This window comes from Cicer arietinum, chromosome 7 (genome assembly GCF_000331145.2).
Source record: "Cicer arietinum cultivar CDC Frontier isolate Library 1 chromosome 7, Cicar.CDCFrontier_v2.0, whole genome shotgun sequence".
Taxonomy (NCBI): Eukaryota; Viridiplantae; Streptophyta; class Magnoliopsida; order Fabales; family Fabaceae; genus Cicer; species Cicer arietinum.
The window spans coordinates 56,594,097-56,618,187 of record NC_021166.2 but is presented as its reverse complement, the minus strand read 5'-3'; the positions used below and the strand labels follow the sequence as shown (position 1 = coordinate 56,618,187).

At 30.0% G+C, this 24,091-nt stretch overlaps 2 protein-coding genes across 2 annotated transcripts; both read right to left on the bottom strand.

Moving 5' to 3' along the window:
* Positions 1–1,162: 1,162 nt before the first annotated feature.
* LOC101506688 (25.3 kDa vesicle transport protein SEC22-1) lies at positions 1,163–5,825 on the bottom strand. Its single transcript, XM_004510482.4, has 6 exons — positions 5,641–5,825; positions 4,646–4,893; positions 3,894–4,054; positions 3,646–3,792; positions 2,932–3,008; positions 1,163–1,588 (listed from the first exon to the last, which is right to left on the bottom strand). Exons 2-6 carry the CDS (start codon positions 4,831–4,833, stop codon positions 1,505–1,507), a joined length of 657 nt encoding a protein of 218 aa, XP_004510539.1. The 5' UTR covers positions 4,834–4,893; positions 5,641–5,825; the 3' UTR covers positions 1,163–1,504.
* Positions 5,826–8,515: 2,690 nt separating this feature from the next.
* LOC101506146 (25.3 kDa vesicle transport protein SEC22-1-like) lies at positions 8,516–13,674 on the bottom strand. Its single transcript, XM_012718654.2, has 6 exons — positions 13,512–13,674; positions 12,403–12,650; positions 11,593–11,753; positions 11,356–11,502; positions 10,387–10,463; positions 8,516–9,064 (listed from the first exon to the last, which is right to left on the bottom strand). Exons 2-6 carry the CDS (start codon positions 12,588–12,590, stop codon positions 8,981–8,983), a joined length of 657 nt encoding a protein of 218 aa, XP_012574108.1. The 5' UTR covers positions 12,591–12,650; positions 13,512–13,674; the 3' UTR covers positions 8,516–8,980.
* Positions 13,675–24,091: the final 10,417 nt, after the last annotated feature.

The following is a 24,091-nucleotide window of genomic DNA, read 5'->3' as shown; positions in this document are numbered from 1 at the left end:
TGCCATCATCTTTAATATATATATCTTGGATAATCAAATTATATGTTTTCATTTGTTTATAATAAAAATAGTTGATATTAAAAAAATATTGATTAAATTAACTATATTTTTTTGAAAGAAAATATTGCTACAATTGACATCAACTCATTGTTTTAAAACTTCAATATTAGTGAAAATATTGAACTTTTTTTCTAATATTTATTTTTAATATGTTTTAAATATAAATTTTTATTATTGCATCATTCGTACATCGCACTAGTAGACATTCTAGAATTGGTATATATTCACTCATATTTGAGAAGTAAAGGAAATAAAGGATAAACGATAAAAGGTAAAGAAATTAAAGGTAAAACAGAATAGAGAAAATAAAGTAAAAAAAAAAAAATTATTGATTTCTAGTCAAATGTAATTAATAGAGAAAGTCAATATTTTATTAGAAATCTATTTAAAAAAAAGTCAGATTATATACCGATAAATTTTTTTTAAACCTATCTGACCAATATTCAGGTAAAAATAAATAAACTAGTACTACTATTATTATATTAAAATATGTATCTGTGTTAAATGATTAATTTGCTAAAAACATATTTATACTTAAGCATAACTTACATCAATTTTGGACATTTTATATGTATTATTATAAAAATAGAGTTTAAATAAATGTGATACTAAATTTCAAAATAATATAGATCCCATTAATCAATTAGCCTATTAGTTTGCCCAAAATTAGATTAAATTACTTATTTGAAAAAGTTAATATGAAGTAACATCAAATTTTCATAAAGAATAGACTCAAACCTAAAATTAAGCCTATAGACAACAACAAAGCTTATACCTTGTTTTGTTTTTTAATCAAGCCAAACTTAAATAATCTAGCCTATTTCAATCCATAGTTGGTTCATACAATTGATTTTATTAAATAGTTGGTTCAAACTATACTCGTACCATAATTGGTTTAAATAACAGCCGTATCATCATTTAAGAAAAGTAGATATAGGATCCAGCAGATCTTGGTCATTGCATTATTTGAAAGTAAAATGCATAGACGAAATGAAAAAAGGTTTAACAATCTAAGACCAAGAATTCCACACTAATCACATTATACTGACCACACAAAATGCAGTTCTATATCAGGTGCTCAATTGAAGGGGGAAAAACAAAATATGGAAGTCGCAGTAATAACCCATTAACGCAATAATCCTGAAAATAATTGGAAAGTAGTAAGAAGAAATGTCTATATCCAAACCCAAGGGTATCTATTTTTCTCATGTCTTGGCTCCTTAATATAAAGGTAAAATGTATCTATTCCAGAAAATCGGATCCAGTCTTTCTCAGAAGTAACAGAGGATAGTCTTTTTTTTCATAAATTGTCCACAAAAAGTAGACATCACCTAGTTTATATAGGGTTCTCACAAAACTGTGTAAATCTTGATAGTGATATATGAGAAAGACAAGAAGCCTTGGTCATAGAGTCCAGTTCTATGAAGTCAAATGCTAAGCTTGATCACCAAATTTTGTTCTTGAGCCAGAAAAGTACAAAGACAACTCCAAAAACAATAGCAACAGGAGCCCATTTCCGAATAAGAGCCTGCAGCAAATATTTGATTTAAGTTATATTTCCGCAATGCTGACAATAACTATAATTCAAATATAAAAGCCAGAAGCTTCAAAAGAGCATATAACTTCCTAACACTAGGCAAGGTTATATCAGATGACTTGGATCTATCAACTTATCACTGATCAATAATAGAAGGCTAAACATACTTTGCATTAAAGGTCCGTACCATCGAAATTAAGAAAATGGTAAACAGGATATAGTATTCAGTATTAAAACAAATTACACAATGTAAATTCTGCCTGGTCACAATAATTGGAGTTGTAGTCAACAAAATGGGACAGCTTATTTGGTTCCGTTCTCTTTGGTTCCATCCTTTTTCGTGGAACCAAAATTTATCGCTTTTTTTTACCAATGGCCTTCATGCGCTAAATATAGAATAAAATAGAACTCATATACTTTGAATTATAAGGTGCTAATATCATCTGTCTTTTTAAGAGGCCATGTGCTTGGGTTGTGGAACTAGCCCCAGAGAAATGCAAGATATAGACCCAAAATGGATCTGACCCTTCCTTAGACCCCACAGTGACTGGAGCTTTGTACTAACAGGTTGCCCTAATATTAAAATAGATCCAAAATGGATCTATTCCTTGGGCACCATTGTGACTGGAACTTTATACAACCAGGCTGCCCTTTTATTAAAGTGGAAAGACATGGAATTATTCAACTGAAGTAATAGTAATAACAAAAATCTCTGGCCTGCTTATAGAAGCCTTAAGGAAACCTTCCTTCTATATTAACCTACACATTATATGCAAGCATTGGCAGTCCATGCAGTGTTCAAGGATTTTTACAAATTATAAGACCATGAAATATCCAATGAATGCCATTTAGTGATAGCCCATCGGGTTATCATTCTAACTGACAATCATCCAAAATATAAACCACAAGATACACAAACTGAAACTGGCACATAAAAAAGTATAATTAAGAGGAAATGCAAATGAGAAATATTTTAAATAACAGAAAGCAAGCAGGGTTTCAAATCCATAAAATGATGAAAATAGACTCTTAAAGAGAGAGCTATAACCAAAAGGTAAAGAAAGTGTGGTGTTTAAAGTTTGTGAAACGCTGATTAGGTAAAAAGCCAATAAAAATGACAAATTATAATAGCTTAAGACACATTTCACACACGGCATGCTGTATCTAAATTATAAAAGCAAATAGCATAAACCGATTTACAACTGTAGTAGGCTAGCTTCAGAGGTCAAAACCAAATTAACACGCGTCAATGTTCAAAAGGAAAAGGAAGGCTATATTACCAAAATCATTAGATATCATGTGCATGCTATACAGCAGAAGTGAAAATGGCTAACCTGTCTGTTCAAATCTCTAGCCTTGTCAGCATATATGCGAGATTCTGATGATAGGCGACTGGACATTTGGCTGACCTCTGCATGTTAGAATTTTAAATCATATGCAGAACATAAATTTCATACATCGCAAGGAAGTAGAAGTTGTAAAGACTAAAAACATACAAACAGATATTGAAGCCGCATGAATAGTAGAAATAAGAGGTGGCCATCTATTAAGATCATGGAGGCGAAAATGTGAAACGAAGAAATTTCAGCAGAAGTTTTTGAGAAAAATCTTTACAATGAACATTGTATCTGGGTTAACAAATTAGGAATGGGAGATCAGAAGCATTTGAAGATGATGTTGTCAAGATAAAACCAACTCAATATTTGAGAATGATTTTATGTTCCTTCTATCTAACATTAAGTAGGAGTGTAGGACAGACTTATGTTGCTGTTTTACTGTAGCAGCCGTTTTCAAATATTAATAAGCTAGAAGGCATCATTAGTTATTAATTTAAAACAGTTATCCCTTAACATAATACCATATCTGCATAATAGCGGTGATATTCAGTTATTATAAAGGACTCTACTATGTATACGTATACACATTAGTTATGCCAGCTACAGTGGATGTATACAAGGTAGAGTCCTTTATAACATTCAAATTATTAAGCAATCAGTATATACATTGCATAAACTAAAATTATTTAGAAAATACAAGGAATTACTTACGATCCAACTGTTCACCAACACCAAGAACTTCCTGCACATTTCGAGTCATAATTTGGTGGACTTCATAAAGTTCATCATTCAACTTTGCAATATTACGCTGTGTATGGGTATCTTGGTAAAGTTTCTTTGTCTTCTGTATAAATGTGTCTATTAAACACTCAAGAAAAAGACAGGTATATTAAACACCATTGGAAAAAGAGAAAAGTATGCTAAATGGTATATGTGACAGTACAGAAACAGATATCTACCAAATTTAATGAAGGCATAAGGTCTTGCAGCGGTTTCAATTTGAGACCCATTAACACGCTCAAATTCATTCCTGAGCTCTTCGAGATATTGAAATGCTAGTTTCTTGGGGTATGCACGATCGCACATTGTCAAGTAACAGACCCGTCCTTCTATAATGTAACTTGTTTGTGTCAAGGTCATTTTAGACTATGAAATTCTTTAAACAAAATTAATGCAAAAGAATAGAACAAATTTCAAAAATAATAGACCGCAAAATTTAAAGACATTTGAAGACAAAATCAACTTGCTAGGGAAGCAAGATTTTGAAGAAACGAGATAGTATTCCATTTTTCACGTTCAAACCATATACAAAAGCACCAGCTTAACTGTGATTCAACAGAGAAAGGAGATATCAATCAAAACAAAGAAAGCAGACCTTCTTCTAATATCCAAAACCCTAATATTTGAGGACCTGGCAATAAAAATAAACATGTCAACAAATAAAGTAATGCCCAGTCAAGTGTCTCATTATGAGGATTGTGGAAGATAGCAGCACACAAAATAACAAACAAAAAAATTGTAGGTATCTTTACAATATAAATCACCTATCCCTCGATAATGCATCTGATATTGTCATCTAGTCCGATAAAGAAATCATTGCCCACTCATTATAATTGCTACACTCAACTATTGGATGTGTCTTACAGCATAAGAGCGGATCAATCGAGCAATTCTTACATGACTGCACAGACATAATATATGATAAGGATACTGGAAAACATAAGGACCAGTTTCAACCGACATCCTTGATGCATCATTATGTCCTCTTGAGAGATTCTTAAACAAAGCCTTAACTTGCTGTTTGTAAAATTCAGCATCTTTAAGATCACGACCATCATCCAGTCCTTCAGCTAGTGGAAGTCCATCAGTAACGCGAGCAATTAAAGTCAACTTCACCATATTTAACAGTTTACAATCTCCCTCTCAAAGTCTTGAACTTTGCAACTAAACCAAAACACACTACAATAACAGTCCAAAAACCAAAATACAGTCAAAAATAAAAGCTGATAAAAATTTAGAATTAAGACCCAAATAAAATTTAAAACACAAGCATTATTTCCTTTACTTTTCTTTCTTCAAATATTAAGAGACGTACTAAAAACATAATGCCAGTGTTGTCAATTGCAGATTGCAAAAAATAGCAATTTTGCTCAAATTCCGCTAAGCAACAGTTCTACAGCGCCACTATTTGACAACGATTTGTACTAAATAGCATATCATATAGGGCTATAGCCGCTACTTAAGAACATTGCATGATGCAATAATTAAGGAACAAAATTGCTCATGTACACTACCACCTAATCAGGGCCGATTCTAAGATATTTGGTGCCCTGGCGAACTATAAAAATAAAACAACGTGATCACTATATTTTGTCTTATTCATTATAATCAAGATTCTTTAAAAAAATCATTTGCAAGTCACGATTTCAAGGCTACAGTACAAAAACCACATGAAAAACAATCTCAAATGAGAAAAAAATAGTCACAATTTTGAAAAAAATCCCTTTTCCTCTTCACAAAATAGGCACGATGTTTGAAAAAAATAAACATAATAGAAGAACAATAATTCAGGGAAACAACACACCAAAAAAACAATCAAAATAAAAAACAAAAATGTTCAAAATAAGAATCAAAACAACCCTTGAAACAACATAAAAGAAGAATAAATAAGAGGAAAAAACTTGGTAAGGATGAATAGAAACGAACCAGAGCTAAACGATTGAGAAAGAAGGAAGGACGGTGCCGGATTGCCCGAAGAAGCTGACGGAAAGGGGAATGTCGGTGGTCTTGGGTGATGGCAAAGTCGGGATGGTTTTGGAGTTTTGGGTGAAAGGGTAGATGGAAGTAAGAGACGATAGAAGTGAGCGTAAAAACGGAAAATCTACATCAATACATTTATTTTTATTATTCAATAGAGTTAATGTGTGTTATATAACTAAATTAAAATAAGAATACAAAATTATTATTATTTATTATACAAATAGAAGACAAATGAATAAAAAATATTAATTGATTAATAATGAGACAAAGAAATTATAAAATTATAATTTAATTCAAATACACTTACATTCAATTCTTTCATATGATAATTATCTTTTTGTTTTTATTTTAAAAACTTTTAATTTTTAAATTATACTTAATATATATATATATATATAATTTTTTAATTATTATTTTAAATAATATTTAAATTATTTTTTAATTATTTTACATATTATGGTGCAAGATATAAAATCAAAGTTGAAACATGAGTAGGCAGAATCTTAATTGTTTAGAAATTTAAGTGTTATTGATTTTGATTTAAAATTAATAAATAAATTATAATTTAATATTTATTATTAAATTAATTAATTGTTTATTTTATATTATTTTAATATAAATTATTCTATATATATATATATATATATATATATATATATAATATCTTTTTACTATTATTTAAATTTGACATGTATCATGAGATCAATTAGTCTTTATTTTTGTGTGTATTAAATATAACTCTTATAATCATGTATATCATATGATAATTAATATTATATATCTTAGCAATACAAAATAATCGTAAATTTGAATTCTTTTATATTTATATATTAAATAAATATTCAAAATAATTATATAAAAAATTATAACATTCAAAAAAAATTAATAAAATATAAATTCAATCAATAAACAATCAAAAATTAAATAAAAGATAAGATAATTTTTTTTAATCTCATTCTTTATTGTTTTGTATTTTGTATTTTTTTCTTACTCTCTTTACGTACATACATAAAAAAAAAGATATTAATGTACTCACATTACATATATTGTTTTTAGTACTTAAATATAAATGATGCCTCTCCCAACCGTGCTCATCAAGGCAACATGTGCATCTAATAACATCTAAATCATGATTTATGATACGATAGTTTTATTAATCTAGTTCGAACTAACATTATCAGCAACCAAACAATGCCAATTTTACACTGTTCATCAAATTCATTTGCAATTCACAGTTCAAATGCTATTTATTTTTCAAATTGGAGAAATCAAACAAAATCCAATTCTTTTGAAAATTAATGATTTGAGAATAAAATTGGATTTTTTACTGAATTAGATATAAAATGATATCGTTTTTTGGAAAGTAAAACAATGGTTTACTTTCTTTTTTTTTATAAGTTAATTTTATTTTAAAAAAATTATAATAATTCGAAGCAAAAAATTATAATTAATTAAACTAGATTTTGACTTTATGCGAGACATGGCAATATAATTTTAAATTACTAAGTAGAAAATGTTGTTTAAAGTTAATATTAAATTTTATATATAAGATATATTAATATAATCAAATTACATATTTTAAATTTTTATAATAAAAATAATTAACTAAATTGATTATGAATTGAAATAAAAGTGTTGTTTATCATTGACATCAACTTTTATAAATAAAATAAGATACAAAGATGATCAGATTATATATTTTTATTATTTTATAATAAATATAATTATTAAAATAAGTTGATTAAATTGACTATATTTTTTAAGAAAAATATTGTTTAAGATTGCCATCAATTCATTTTTCCATTTTTAACTTCAATGGGAATTAAAATATTATTTTTTGTTCTATTATTTATTTTGAATATGTTTCAAATATAATATTTTGTTCTCGCATCATTCGTGCATCCCACGAGTAGACACACTCTAGAATTGGTATATATTCATAGTTGGGAAGCAAAGGAAATAAATGATCAACGACAAAGAAATTAAAGGCAAAACATAAAAATAAAATAAAACAAGTTTATTGATTATGGGTCAAAGATAATTAACAAAAATAGTCAAACATATTTTAGAAGTATATTTAATTGAAAAATAAAAAAATAAAACAAGTTTACTGATTATCGGTCAAAGATAATTAACAGAAATAGTCAAACATATTTTAAAAGTCTATTTAAAAAAAATAGACTACAAATCATAAAAAAAATCTTTTAGAAATGATGTATTCAAGTAACAATAAATAAATATATATTTTGTTTTAAATCATTAATTTACTCATTTTCTTTGTTAATTAAGCATTTTAGTTTATATCAATTATTGATATTTTATATTATTATTATTATTATTATTATTATTATTATTATAACATAGAGTTTAAATAAATGTTATTTTTCTAAAACATTATATTAGATTTCAAAATAAAATATAATCTCATTAATCTATTAGCTTATTAGTTTATCTAACCATAGATTAAATTATTTATTTTAAAAAATTAATATAAAATGTCTTTAAATTGACAAGAAAAAATCATGTTGAATTTTCAAAAAGACTAGACACAAATCTAAAAATAAACCTATACAGAAAACAACAAAATTTAGACCTTGATTTTTTTTGTTAAGTCAAACTTGAATCTTACAAACACACATGTATCGAATATCAAAACACATATTTCTACCCTTAGTTGGTTCATATTATTGCTTTGAGTAAACAGTTGGTTCAAACTATTGCTTCTGGTAAACGGTTGGTTCAAACTACACACGTATTGACGTACAATAATTGGTTTGAATAGCAGGTATATCGACATTTAAGAAAAGAAAAATACTAGCTATTGGATCCAACAGATCTTGGTCATTGCATTATTTGCAAGTAAAATGTATAAACGAAATAACAAAAGGTTTAATATCTAAGAACAAACACTCCACACTAACACGATACATTAACCATACAAAATGCAGTTCTATATCAAGTGCTCAATTGAATGGGGAAAAACAAAATAGGGAGGTGGCAGTAATAACCCATTAACGCAAGAATCCTGAAAATAATTGGGAAGTACTAAGAAGAAATGTCTATATCCAAACCGGAGGGTATCTACTTTTCTCATGTCTTGGCTCCTTAATATAAAGGTAAAATGTTCCTATTTCAGAAAATCGGACCCAGTTTTTCTCAGAAGTAACAGATGATAGTCTTTTGTAGACATCACCTAGTTTATATAGAGTTCTCACAACTGTGCAAATCTTGATAGTCATACATGAGGAAGACAAGAAGCCATTATGAAGTCAAATGCTAATCTTGATCACCAAATTTTGTTCTTGAGCCAGAAAAGTACAAAGACAACTCCAAAAACGATAGCAACAGGGGCCCATTTCCGAATCAGAGCCTGCGACAAATATTTGATTTAAGTTATATTTCCGCAATGCTGACAGTAACTACAATTCAAATATAAAAACCAAAAGCTTCAAAGGAGAGTATAACTTCCTAACACTGGGCAAAGTTATATCAGATGATTCAGATCTATCAACTTATCATTGATCGATTATAGATACTTTGTATTAAAGGTACATACCATTGAAATTAAGAAAATGGTAAACAAGATATAATAATCTGTATTCACACAAATTACACAATGGAAATCCTGCCTACTCACAATAATTGGAGTTGTAGTTAACAAAATGGGACAGGTTATTTGGTTCCATCCTTTTTAGTGGAACCAAAATTTATCGCTTTTATTTACCTATGGCCTTCATGTGCTAAATATAGAATAAAATAGAACGCGTATACTTTTTATTGTTCAGTGCTAATATCATCTGTCTTTTTAAGAGGCCATGTGCTTGAGTTGTGGAATGAGCCCCATAGAAATGCAAGATATAGACCCAAAATGGATCTGACCCTTCCTTAGACCCCACAGTTACTGGAGCTTTGTACAAACAGGTTGCCTTAATATTATAATAGATCCAAAATGGATCTAACCCTTCCTTGGGCACCATTGTGACTGGAACTTTATACAACCAGGCTGCCCTTTTATTAAAGTGGAAAGACATGGAATTATTCAAACTGAAGTAATAGTAATAACAAAAATCTCTAGCTTGCATATAGAAGCCTTAAAGAAACCTTTTCTTCTACATTAACCTACACATTGTACGCAAGCATTGGCAGTCCATGCAGTGTTCAAGGATTTTTACAAATTAAAAGACCATGAAATATCCAATGAATGCCTTTTGATGATAGCCCATTGGGTTATAATTCTAACTGACAATCATTCAAAACACTAACCACAGGATACACAAACTGAAACTGGCACATAAAAAAAGTATAATTAAGAGGAAATGCAAATAAGAAATATTTTAAAAATAGAAAGAAAGCAGTGTTTCAAATCTATAAAATTATGAAAATAGACTCTTAAAGAGAGAGCTATAAACAAAAGGTAAAGAAAGTGCATATTTGAAGCTTGTGAAACACTGATTAGGTAAAAGCCAATAAAAATGCACAAATTATAATAGCTTAAGACACATTTCACACACCGCATACTTTATCTAATTTATAAAAGCAAATAGCACAAACTGATTTAAACTGCAGCAGAATAGCTTAAGAGGTCAAAACCAAATTAACATGCATCAATGTTCAAAAGGAAAAGGAAAGCTATATTACAAAAATCATTAGATATCATGTGCATGCTATACAGCAGAACTGAAAATGACTAACCTGTCTGTTTAAATCTCTAGCCTTGTTAGCATATTTGTGAGATTCTAATGATAGGTGACTGGACATTTGGCTGACCTCTGCATGTTAGAATTTTAAATCATATGCAGAACATAAATTTCATACATCGCAAGGAAGTAAAAGCTGTAAAGACTAAAATATACAAACAGAATACGAAGCAGCATGAAAAGTAAAAAAAGAGTTGACCATCTATGAAGATCATGGAGGCGAAAATGTGAAACTAAGAAATTTCAGCAGAAGATTTTGAGAAAAATCTTTACAGTGAACATTGTATCTGGGTTAACAAAATAGGAATGGGAGATCAGAAGCATTTGAAGATGATGTTGTCAAGATAAAACCAACTCGCTATTGGAGAATGATTTTATGTTCCTTCTATCTAACATTAAGTAGGAGTGTAGGACAGACTTATGTTGCTGTTTTATGCAGCAGCCGTTTTCAAATTATAAGAAGTTAGAAGGCATCATTAGCTATTAATTTAACACATTCGTTATCCCTTAACTTAATACCATATCTGCAATTTGAGAAAGAAAAAATTAACTACTTTTTTATCAGAAAAAGTCAACTTATCGACATGTTTAGAAGGACAGAGGCTTGAACATTGTCAATTCAGCCTTTTCAGTTTTGAAGCCAAGTGTTTAATGAGTCGATTTAATATAAGTGTGAATTAACCGTAGTTTACTACAAGACCAACCAATTAAGCAGACAAATTTACGGCAGCCACTTTTACATACAGAGTACATATAAGCAACAAAAAAAACCAATAACATATTACAGATCCTAACCCACGCTTCAGTTCAACTGAACGAATTTATTAGAAATACAGCAATCAGGAAAACCCAGCTACAGTGGATGTATACAGAGTAGAGTCTTATATTATATTCAAATTATTAAGCAATCGGTAGATAAATTGCATAAACTAAAAATATTCAGAAAATACAAGGAATAGCTTACGATCCAACTGTTCACCAACACCAAGAACTTCCTGCACATTTCGAGTCATAATCTGGTGGACTTCATAAAGTTCATCATTCAACTTTGCAATATTACGCTGTGTATGCGTATCTTGGTAAAGTTTCTTTGTCTTCTGTATAAATGTGTCTATTAAATACTCAAGAAAAAAAAAAGGTATATTAAACACCATAGGAAAAAGAGAAAAGTATGCCAAATAGTACAGAAACTGATATCTACCAAATTTAACGAAGGCATAAGGTCTTGCAGCAGTTTCAATTTGAGACCCATTAGCACGCTCAAATTCATTCCTGAGCTCTTCGAGATATTGAAATGCTAGTTTCTTGGGGTATGCACGATCACACATTGTCAAGTAACAGACCCGTCCTTCTATAATATAACTTGTTTGTGTCAAGGTCATTTTAGGCTATGAAATTCTTTAGACATAATTAAATCAAAAGAATAGAACAAATTTCAAAATAATAGACCGCAAAATTTAAAGACAAGATCAACTTGCTAGGGAAGCAAGGTTTTGGAGAAACAAGATAGTATTCCATTTTTCACGTTCAAACCATATACAAAAGCACTAGCTTAACTGTGATTGAACAGAGAAAGGAGATATCAATCAAAACAAAGAAAGCAGACCTTCTTCTAATGTCCAAAACCCTAATATTTGAGGACCTAGCAATAAAAATAAACATGTCAACAAATAAAGTAATGCCCAGCCAAGTGTCTCATTATGAGGATTGTTGAAGATAGCAGCACACAAAATAACAAAAAAAATTGTAGGTATTACTACAATATAAATCACCTATCCCTCGATAATGTATCTGATATTGTCATCTAGTCCGATAAAGAAATCATTGTCAACTCATTATAAATCACCTATGCCTCGATAATGCATCTGATATTGTCATCTAGTCCGATAAAGAAATCATTGCCCACTCATTATAATTGCTACACTCAACTATTGGATGTGTCTTACAGCATAAGGACGATCGAGCAAAATTATTACACGACTACCACAGACATAATATATGATAAGGATACTGGAAAACATAAGGACCAGTTTCAACTGACATCCTTGATGCATCATTATGTCCTCTTGAGAGATTCTTAAACAAAGCCTTAACTTGCTGTTTGTAAAATTCAGCATCTTTAAGATCACGACCATCATCCAGTCCTTCAGCCAATGGAAGACCATCAGTAACACGAGCAATTAAAGTCAACTTCACCATATTTCACAGTTTACAATCTCCCTCTCAAAGTCTTGAACTTTGCAACTAAACCAAAACACACTACAATAACAATCCAAAAACCAAAATACATACAAAAATCAAAGCTGATCAGAAATTCAGAATTATCACCCAAATAAAATTTAAAACACAAGCATTATTTCCTTTACTTTTCTTTCTTCAATTATTAAGAGACGTACTAAAAACATAATACCAGTGTTGTCAATCGCAGATCATAAAAAATAGCAATTTTGTTCACATTCTACTACGCAAGAGCGCTATAGCACCACTATTTGACAACTATTTGTACTAAATAACATATCACATAACAAAAGTGATTTGCTTAAATTAAGCAACACTGCATAATACAATAATTAAGGAACAAAATTCTTCATATACACTACCACCTATCAGCCTATAAATCATGATTCACATCGCGATACCATAGTTTTATTAACCTAGTTAGATATGACATTATCAGCAACTAAACAATTTCAATTTTAGACAATCCATCTAACTCTGTTCCAATTCACAGTTCAAAAGCTATTCTTCAAATTGAAGAAAATCAAACAAAATACAACTTTTTGAAAATTGAATACATGCAAATCGTATTGATGCAATTATCGATAAAACTAAACGAAGATCCATAGAAGAAGTCATGCATGTACAACACAATTTAATCTATACAGTGTCGTTTCTTTCATAATTTACTAGATCTAGCAAAACAAAACGACAACAAATCTAATTTACGTCATTCAGAACTCGCGCGGTTAAATCATTATCTTTGAAACTAGATTAACTAACAAAGACATTAATTTTAATTTTTAATTTTGGTAATATTACTAAAATAAAAAAATAAAAAAATAAGGAAGATTAAGGTTGAAGTAAAGTGAATGTGGAAGGAAAAAACTATGAGGAAGAAACCTAAAGAAGAATGAATGAATGGTGATGAGAAGGTAGTCGGAGCTGCCGCAAAAATCGGCGGTGTGGATGGTCCAGCCGAGCTGAAGCCGATCGATGAAACTATAGGAAGTTGTAATTATGTTTGTTGAAATGAAATGAAAATGTGAATTATGACCGCCACGTTGTTTTAAAGAGTAGTGTTAAATGGTAAAAATATTTCTTTAAAAGAAATGCAAGAATGGTGATTGTATTGTTATAAAATGTACGTAAAAAAGACAATTCTAAATTTTAAAAAAAAATATATGGGAGGGTGTTAAAGACAAAGTGATGTATTCATAACCTTAATTATTTTTGTTTTTTTTTCTCGTACAAATCAATATTTTTTTTGTTTTAAAAAGAAATATCTAATATAATATATTATAAATTTTATTATTATATATCATTAAATATTATGTCACTTCGTTCAAATATGATGAGGTCAATAAAAAGTTTGATGTTGACATATTTAAGTATCATTCTTCCATCTTTCTCGTTGTTCTATATTAGTAAGTTACTTTTAATTTAATATACATTTTACTATTAATATTTTATTATATTGGATTTTGTACAACTATTCATGTATCATGAGTTATAAATTACAATACAATTAATATTAGTTATTTGACATTTATTGTTCTTTCGTCGTTATTGGTAATGGTTTTTCTTATTAGTTTAACTCTCCAATTAATATATTAGATTATTTTAAATGTTTATCAAGATATACATATATAACTACAATTAATGGAAATCATTTTTCGTATATTATTTATGTTAATATGGAAATAGAAAGACAATGACATATATACTTATGTTTTTATGCAACTATCTCTATTAAAATATGTGTTATATGAATTGTCGAAAATTTTATACTTATTAGCATCTATTTTGTATTTCTTGGTATACTCATCTAATTTGTGTTACATGGATTTTTTTTATAGTTTTTTAGTTTACATCTTTGAGTCAATTGTTGTTGTTGACATGTGGTCCAAATACATTAATGTTTTTTTCGAAATTGTATTTATATTTTATTACATAATATATTATGTATCATCTAATGTATTTGTTGGATATATATTGAAACTTGAAACAAATTTTTAATACGAATACACATCTTTTAAATTTTAGTGATATTGGTTGCGTTTATTTTTAAAAATTTAATGAAAAAAATCTATTTAAAAAAAAAATCAATTGCTTTTATGGTGTTTAACATTTATTAAGATGTCATTTTTTCTTTAAAAACGAAAAATTAATCCCGGCAGCTCCAATAATGAACTCAATGTCACATCATATGGAAACAACTCGTTCATTTTTTACTCCAATAGTAAATTTAAATTGGATTCATTAAATATGATTCATTGTGTCACATTATTTTGGAGCAACTAATTCATTTGTTTAACTTTTAAGAGCATCGTTGCCAAATATGTTTGTCCGCCAATGTGGAGTTACATAAAATAGAGTTTTTGCCGACCACAACTTTGGGTATGTCAGGAAGGAACAATACTGTCATAATTTAATAATAATAAATTTATAACTGTTATCTTTTTTTTTATTAATTTATTAATAATAATAAATTTATGACCATTACTTTTTTTATTAATTTATGAGCGTTAGCTTCTTTTAATTTATTAATAATAATAATTTTATAACTGTTAACTTTTTTATTAATTTATTTTAAATTAAAATTAAAATAATGTATAATAATATTAATTGAAATATTTAAATTAATATTTTAAATTATAATAAAATTAAATATAAATAAAATATTAATGTATAAATTAAAGTCGTGGAAAATCTCTATCTATATATATAAAAGAGAAAGTGGCGAATTTTTTAACTTAATGGATCTAGGATAGGAAATCACGATACTACCCTTACAATATTTCAAAAACTTGAAATTGCCCCCTACTAGATTGGTCTATAATCTAGGTTTTCTCCATATCATGCTTGCTTTGATCTATATTTGTTGTCTGATTCTAATTTTTATGAACAATTTTTTTCATTTTAAATTTGGATTGTTGAATACTCCTTTAATTGAGCATGTAATTTTTTTATCTCTAGTTCTGAGGTTGCCAGTATGAACTGAGATTTGAAACGGTTTTTAGGTTCCTTTAATTTTTTTGTTATTTTTCAATTTCTATATTTAGAGTTTCAATGGAGTTATATTTTAGTTTAAGTTGTCTTCTCTTATTAGTGAAGACATATAGCTGAAGTTGATTTTGATTGTTTGATGTTCTTGTTCTTCTCTTATTAGTGTTTGAAATTAAAAATGTTTATCTTCTCTAATATGTTGCATATGTTATAGTTGATTTATAGTTGAAGATGTTAGCTATGGAGGTTTGTTTCTTATGAAGTTGTTATATATGCTATATTTGCATTATTACTAAATTCATTTGTTTTAGAGAGTATACTTTAGTAAAATTAATTAAGAGGTGTGGTGTGTTCACCTCACTTTAATTTTATTGTCTTACTTATTTTGTTTCTATAGATGCTGTATTGAAATTGAGTAGTGCTTAGTTAATTGAAAATAATTTGTGCACTGCTACTTCGATTCATTCTACATATTCTAGATCAGAGAGAATTTATTGCTTAACTCTTTGGAAAAATGCTTCAATTATCTCAAGTACCTCTTTGTACTAGTGTTGTATAGCCTTATTTTTCTATATGTTAAGGAGTGACATGTTAGTTTGTTAGTTTTTCATTTACTATTACCTTTTAGATTTAATCAAGTGTCCCTGTTTGATATTATTTAGTATAGCTTGCAAATATTCTACTAAGTAGTAACTGATTTAGTGACTATGCCTAATTGAACTAACTACATATGATAGATTGTTTGAAGCTTATCATGTTTAACGTAAACAGTTGAAAAATTGGTTAATGGTAGGTTATTTTATAAACTATTTTAAGCACGTGAATTTAACCTTTTTGTTGACTTAGTTAAATATCAATTAGAAGGACACCTAAAATTGATGTGAAAAGTTTTAAGAGTGATGGAAGAGTCGTTGCAAGATGAGATGACAGTGAAAACGAACCACTTATGAAAATTTGTATTGAAGAAATAGAGGCTGAAAATAGATCAGACAACCAATTATGTTTTATTACTCAGAAGTTTTAAAAAAGATAACTAATTATGATTGCGTCCAATTGAAAAATAGATAGGATGCATTGAAAAGAGAGTTTTCATCATTTGTGAAGTTCGTGCAAAATACCATGAATGGTAGACGACTAAGAGTAAGGTATGGTTATGTTTTGGTATACTATAAAAGTATTTTATGATTTGCATATTTTTGTAGTGATTTATTTATATGTCTATTTTTTAGGAGAATCCAAATATTATAAAATGGAATAATAGAGGACCTAAATTAATTGATTTGTTTGATAAATGTTTTGGTGGTGCATAGTGTTAGATAATATTATTATATATTAGTAGTAAGGGTATTTTAGACAATTCTAGACAATTCTATTTTCTTATATATATACTCAGTGTAACCCTATTAACTTCAGTTTTGGTTTATTATATGATATGAAACCCTAGAGTGGTTGTTTCTCTTCTTCCTCTTGCTTTCTCTTTTCTTTGTTAACATGGTATCTAGAGCCTATTTCGATCCTCATTGAACGATCCCGCCTCTATTCCGCTGTCGAGTTCCCAACAATTAGGGAATATAATTATAGTTTCTCTTTTCTAACATTCCAATATTCAGTGAGATTTTTTCGTTAAACCGTGTCTCAATTCTGCTTTACCCTTTCTTTGTAGCTTTTCGTTTATTTTTAGTAGATCAGTAAAAAAAAAAGAATTTATTAGGGTTCTATAAACCTTTCCACAAGCCATTAGGGTTTGACGCTCTAACCAACCGAGCTAAAAAGAACAATGGGTGGTAAAGTTTACTTTGAGAATCATTATTATTTGCATGGTTATTGGGGGATTTTGATTGATCGTTATGAAGAGATGATTGAGAATTATCATCCTGGGATCTACCGTAGAGAAGAGAGAGAGACTATTTTGATAGAAAAGGCAACCACCAAAAGAGAAAAGAGAAGAGTAACCTTGTTCCCGATTTTGTTAAATCAGTCTCACAAAAACATCGATTGCGCATTCGTTAACCGTTGGATTTGGCTGATGTTTGGACAGAAGGTTCACAACATTCAGGTCTTCGTCTTCAACGGTCGGATCGGCAAAAAGACGTCTGTAGGGGGGAGAAATCATGCTCGCACAACACCAGGTTATCCCTAATTTATTTTATCTCAGTGATTGTGTTTGTCTCATTATTTGTATGGATTTGAGAGAAGGTTTGGAGGTTCATTGTGTTGTTTTGAAAAATGGGTTTTGTGTTAATTTGTATGTTGGGACTTCTTTGGTTGAAATGTTTGTGAGAAGTTTGGTTTCTTGGACTGCTGTTATTGTTGGGTTTGGTAGGTGTGGGGATATGAGTGAGGCCAGGAAGCTTTTTGATGTTATGCCTGATAGAGATATTGTTGCTTCTAATGTTATGATTGATGGGTATGTGAAAATGGGGTGTATGGATTTGGCGAGGGATTTGTTTGATAAGATGAAGGATAAGAATGTTATTTCTTGGACTAGTATGGTTCATGGTTATTGTGAGGATGATGATGTTGTGGTGGGTAGGTTTATATTTGATTGTATGCCTGTCAAGAATGTGCTTAGTTGGAATGCTTTGATAAATGGTTATGGTGTCAATGGTTGTGCGAAGGAAGCGTTAGAAGTATTCGCAGCAATGTTACGGGAAGGATTTGAACCGAATGAGATAACAATGACTAGTGTGTTATCTGCTGGCAACCATTGTGGTTTGGTAGAGGAAGGAAGAAGATGCTTCAAAGAAATGGAGAGATTTGGAATTGTGCCTAAGATTGAGCATTATGGTTGTATGATTGACCTTCTAGGAAGGGTTGGATACTTGGATGAGGCTGAAAATTTGATCTTCTGTGTCGTCGCTCTGTCTGTTGCTTCTTCTGTTTGATTGCTAATCTCTCTAGTGATTTGCTTTGTTGCTTCTCTCTTTGTTTAGTTTGGTTTGATATGATTTAGTTTTGTTTGGTTCTATTTGGTTTGGTTTGTTTGGATTTGGTTTCGTGGTGCTACTTCTTTGGTGGTTCCTATCTGTTGATTTTGATATGGTTGTTGCTCCTTGGTTTGTTTGGATTTGGTTTCGTAGTGCTACTTCTTTGGTGGTTCCTATCTGTTGATTTTGATATGGTTGTTGCTCCTTGGTTTGTTTGGTTTTGGTTTCGTGGTGCTACTTCTTTGGTGGTTCCTATCTGTTGATTTTGATATGGTTGTTGCTCCTTGGTTTGTTTGGTTTTGGTTTCGTGGTGCTACTTCTTTGGTGGTTCCTATCTGTTGATTTTGATATGGTTGTTGCTCCTTGGTTTGTTTGGATTTGGTTTCGTGGTGCTACTTCTTTGGTTGTTCCTATCTGTTGATTTTGATATGGTTGTTGCTCCTTGGTTTGTTTGGATTTGGTTTCGTAGTGCTACTTCTTTGGTGGTTCCTATCTGTTGATTTTGATATGGTTGTTGCTCATTGGTTTGTTTGGATTTGGTTTCGTGGTGCTACTTCTTTGGTTGTTCCTATCTGTTGATTTTGATATGGGTGTTGCTCCTTTTTTGATCGCTTCTTTTTCGGTTTGATTTTTTTGTTGGCTTGGTTCTTCTCTTTGATTGTTGCTTCTTCTTTGGTGACATCCCTCTTGTCCCCCCGGCTGTCCAACCACCTCCTGCGATTGTTGATCCTCCTCGTTACCCCTCTCGTCATCATCTTCAGCATAGAATCATTATTCTACTGTTTGTCTCTTCTTCTTTACAGATTGCTGATTTGTTCACAAAGATGCATTCCATTAAACGTTTTCGTTTTTTTTAGTTGACAAACTCTCGATGCTCCATGTTAATGCATCGTGAGTTTGAGGGGAGATGTTAGATAATATTATTATATATTAGTAGTAAGGGTATTTTAGACAATTCTAGACAATTCTATTTTCTTATATATATACTCAGTGTAACCCTATTAACTTCAGTTTTGGTTTATTATATGATATGAAACCCTAGAGTGGTTGTTTTCTCTTCTTCCTCTTTCTTCCTCTTTTCATTGTTAACACATAGAAGAAACAAGAAACACTAGGAGAGACCAATTGCTAAGGCGTGCAACAACGACACTAGTATTATTTTATGTATTTGCAAGACTAACACAAACACTAAAAAATTGTTTAGATGACTTTCATATGAATATTTCAAATATTTTTTGTTAGTACGTGTTACTTTTTTAGTTCAATTTATGATCACTTTTTCCTAGTGCATAAATATTTTTCATTATTTTGAATACTTTATACAAAATATTTTGTAGTATCAATCCATTGTAGGTATTTAAATTGCTAAAAAAAAAAAGTAGGGTTGTACCTGTCATATGAGGTTCGATATTGTTTTGGTATTAGTTTTGAGTTTTTGTAACATAACGTCAAACAAATTTTTAAAATATTAATTTAAAAATTTACTAATGAGAGGGCCAATAGCAATTAGACATAGATAAGAGGGAGACAGAGAACGAGAGCAATTAGATATAGATAAGAGGGGGACAGAGAATAGGAGAGAGAGAGAGAGAGATGCACTGTAGAGTAGAGAGGAAAATAGACATTAAGTAAATAGATAATAAGGAGGTAGATATGAGTGTATTTAGAAAAATCAAATATTAAAATAAGACTTTTTTCAACAACCATGTTTTCTTGAAAATTATTCTTTATATAATTTATTATAATTTTGTAGTATAAAAATTACTTTCACAAAATTGTATACAAACATATTTAAAATCCTTTTTATGATAGTAAGCAAACTGAAGTTGATAAATCTTTTTATTTTATTTTAAATAATCTCTAATTTTTTAAAATAAAATTCATTTTTATTTACACATAATTATATGATGACAATTATATTATTTTTCTCACTCATATTTAAATTAATGGAGTCAAAGAGTGTAATACTTAACTCTCTAAATTCTTCATTTGAAGAATAATAAATACTTCATATCCATGAGATAGATATATCCTACATTTTTAGTTTATACAATTGTTTAATTTCCCCAATTTAAATATTATATAATATCATCATGAAAAGAAAATCATGTTTTAATGAAAAAATAGTTCATTTTTAGTGAGATCTATAAAATATACAACTTTTATACGTCAATTAAAATTAATATTTAAATTAGATATAGACATATAATTTAGAAATAGACCAACAATTCTTCATTAAAGTATAAAATATTTTACATTCAATTTATATTGTTTATTATGTTTTTTTCTATTTCTTCTTATTATACTATCGTTTATATGGATTTAGAGAATTTTTTTTGGACTCAAAAGTACTTACAACATTTCATTAATAATAATATCATGAATACAATTTGGAATATCAATAAATATATGGGACTAGCTATACATGTAGCTACCCTTATTAGTGCATGAGCCGCCTCATTTGATTGTCTCCTTACAAACTGAATTCTGGAGTTTCTAAAATGAAAATGGAAAAGAGCGTTAGAAATAATAGCATCTAATATGGTCTTGTTTTCCTTGATAGAATGAAAGTTATCAGATCTACCTTTCTAATCTAATTCAAAATCTACTAATTCAAGTTGAAGATCATGGACCCACTTTAAAGCACTTAATAACCCGAGTGCTTATTCTTCAGTGATTAAGCATATAGGCGTGAACCATTCTGTTTTGGTTAAAACAAAATTTCCTCCATCATTTATAATACAAATGTCATATGACCTGCGTCTTTGTTGTAGATTGTTTCAACTTCCAATCCTCTAGTAGCTACATACTGCAATTGATGACTTGCATTGGGTTCTCACTAATGGTGTGCTATATGTGATTATTTTGTTGTTTCCACATACTCCAAAGAATCATTGCCAATGATACCATTTGTACATGATCAAGCCTCTACATAAGAGCAAAAGTCGCAACTGCAAATGAGTTTGCTCCAATAATGGTCGTTTGCACCATATATCTAAACCTACATTACTGCCATTAATCAATTCCTACCATTTCTAAACAAAAAGAAACCATGCAAGCTATCTTTGATGCCATCATCACACAAAATATAGTGATCATGACAATTGACACTCTTATCGTGTAGTTTCGAACGCGTAGGAAAACATTGCTAACATATTCTCCACAAAATATTTTTAACCTTTGATGGTCCCTTTAACTTCAAGATTAGATTTCAACTTCCTGCCACTTTGAAATTTGAAGTATCAATAAAGTCATTCAGACAAAACATGTAACCACTTCAGACAATATACATGCAACTATAATTAGCTTTCCAAACTCTGGTATCCTCTCTCACTAAATCAAAAAGAGGTGTTTTGAGAATCTTTTGAGTGATGTTAGAATAAAAAACGTGGTAACTAGGGATCTATTCCCTTCTTAATTTTAAGACATATTAAAACTATCAACACAAGTATTTGCAAGTTGATCATGCACCCCTAGTGGTTTAACAAGGTTAGACCCATCACTTAGACAATTTTTATTCCACAAAGGGATCTTAGATGCTCTTCCATCACTCCACCGAGACCTCACTTGCAAAAGAGGTTTAGCACTCCAAATACTTCTCCAAACAAATATATCTTGGATTCTGACCAAGGTTAACAGACAAAAAATCACTTAGGGAAAATATTTAGCTTTGAAAAGACGAGTGACAATGTTGTCTAGGTTAGATAACGACCTTCAACCTTGTTAACCAAGCATGGAGAGATGAAAACACTAATATTTTTAAAATTCATACCTTTGTCGGGTTTATGTTTCAAGCATATCCCACTTTAGCCAATTGATGCCTCTATCATGTCCTCCATTTTTGCTCCACCAAAATGAACTCATAATTTCTTCAATCTCATCCCCTAAAGTAGGAAGTAGCAGGAGTGTTCTCATTACATAGGACAAAATAGCTTGGAGAATTGATGTAATTAGGACCTCTGGACCTCTACGGGAGAGGCTCTTACTACTCCATGAGTTGACCTTCCACCAAACTCTACTTTTAATGAATCTGAAAGTTTTTTTTTTTTTTTACTTCTATCAATCATTGAAGGTTGTCTCAAGTATTTTCTAGTCTATAATGCTGAGTGCACTCCCAAAAGGTCAGTAACCATACCTTTCAAGTCTTTATTCACATTTTTGCTACAAAATACCTCAGTTTTTTGCAAATTTATAGCTTGACCTGACACGACTTTGTAAACAAGCAAAATATTTTTTCATAGTCTCTGTTTCTCTAATAGAAGCTCTAAAGAACAAGAGGCGGTCATCTGCAAATATAAGGTGTGAAATAACTGGGGCATTTCAACACACTTTGACTTCATGGAGGTCACCTTGATTTTCTTCCTTTTTTATTAACATCGAGAGCCCTTCAACGTATAAGATGAATAGATACAATGACAATGGATCGCCTTATCAGATACCTCTTCCTGAGATAATAGAACCAACACAATCATTATTCACTAAGACATTGTACTCTACTAACTCAACATAACATAATTCAATTCACCTACTAATTTGTAAAGCCCAAAGTAGTCAACACATCTCGAAGGTAAATGCAATAAATACGGTCATAAGTTTTACTAATATCCAGTTTCAATGCGACGTCACGAATTCTACCTCATGTCTTGGTTTTCATATGATGAACAATTTCAATTGCTACCATTGCATTGTCAAGTATGGACCTATTTGGCACAAAAGTTGATTGGTTATCTGATACACATTTATGTAGAACATATTTTAATATATTTGCAAGAACCTTTGCCACAATCTTATATATCACATTAGTAAAAGCTATATACCGCCAACCTTTCATGGTATTATGTTCATCACGTTTCGAGATTAGGGCTATATCGGTAATATTTAGTGTACTAGGAAATACACCAGTCATAAGCCAAACACAACATTCTTGAAAAATTTCACTACCACACAGACCAAAAATGCTAATAAAATAATGGGTTCAAACCATCAAGGCATGGGCACTTATCTGCCTTCATAGAAAAAATAGCTTTTTTGAATTCTTCTATTAAAAGAGGAGTAAACGACTTATCATTATCTTCCGCATCAATAACATGTGAAAGAGCATTCAAAACAAGAGCATAAACACTTTTGTGTCGTCTGATAAAGAGTAGTAAAATAGTCTCTAACAACACGACATAATTCACTATGTTCGGTGAGCCGATTCCTATTGTTATCCTCAAGAAAAATAATTCAATTTACCCTGTGTCTAGATGTGGCAGCCGCGTGAAAAAATATAGTATTTAGGTCCCATTCCTTCAACAATATTGATTTAACTCATTATCACCAAAAAGTGTTTTCTTTAACTAGCACTTTAGTCATTTGCTTCCTCAAAGAATTAAACATTACCGTATTTGTGTCGCTGCCCAATTGACGTTGTCTTTCAAGGGCTTTCCAACAGTGTGAGATTTCTTGACGAAACTTTATGACAGTCGGTTCTACCTCAACCCGCCATATCATTAGCATAAATTTATAGTTTAGCAAGAAGATCCAGATGAAAGTTAGAAATTCACT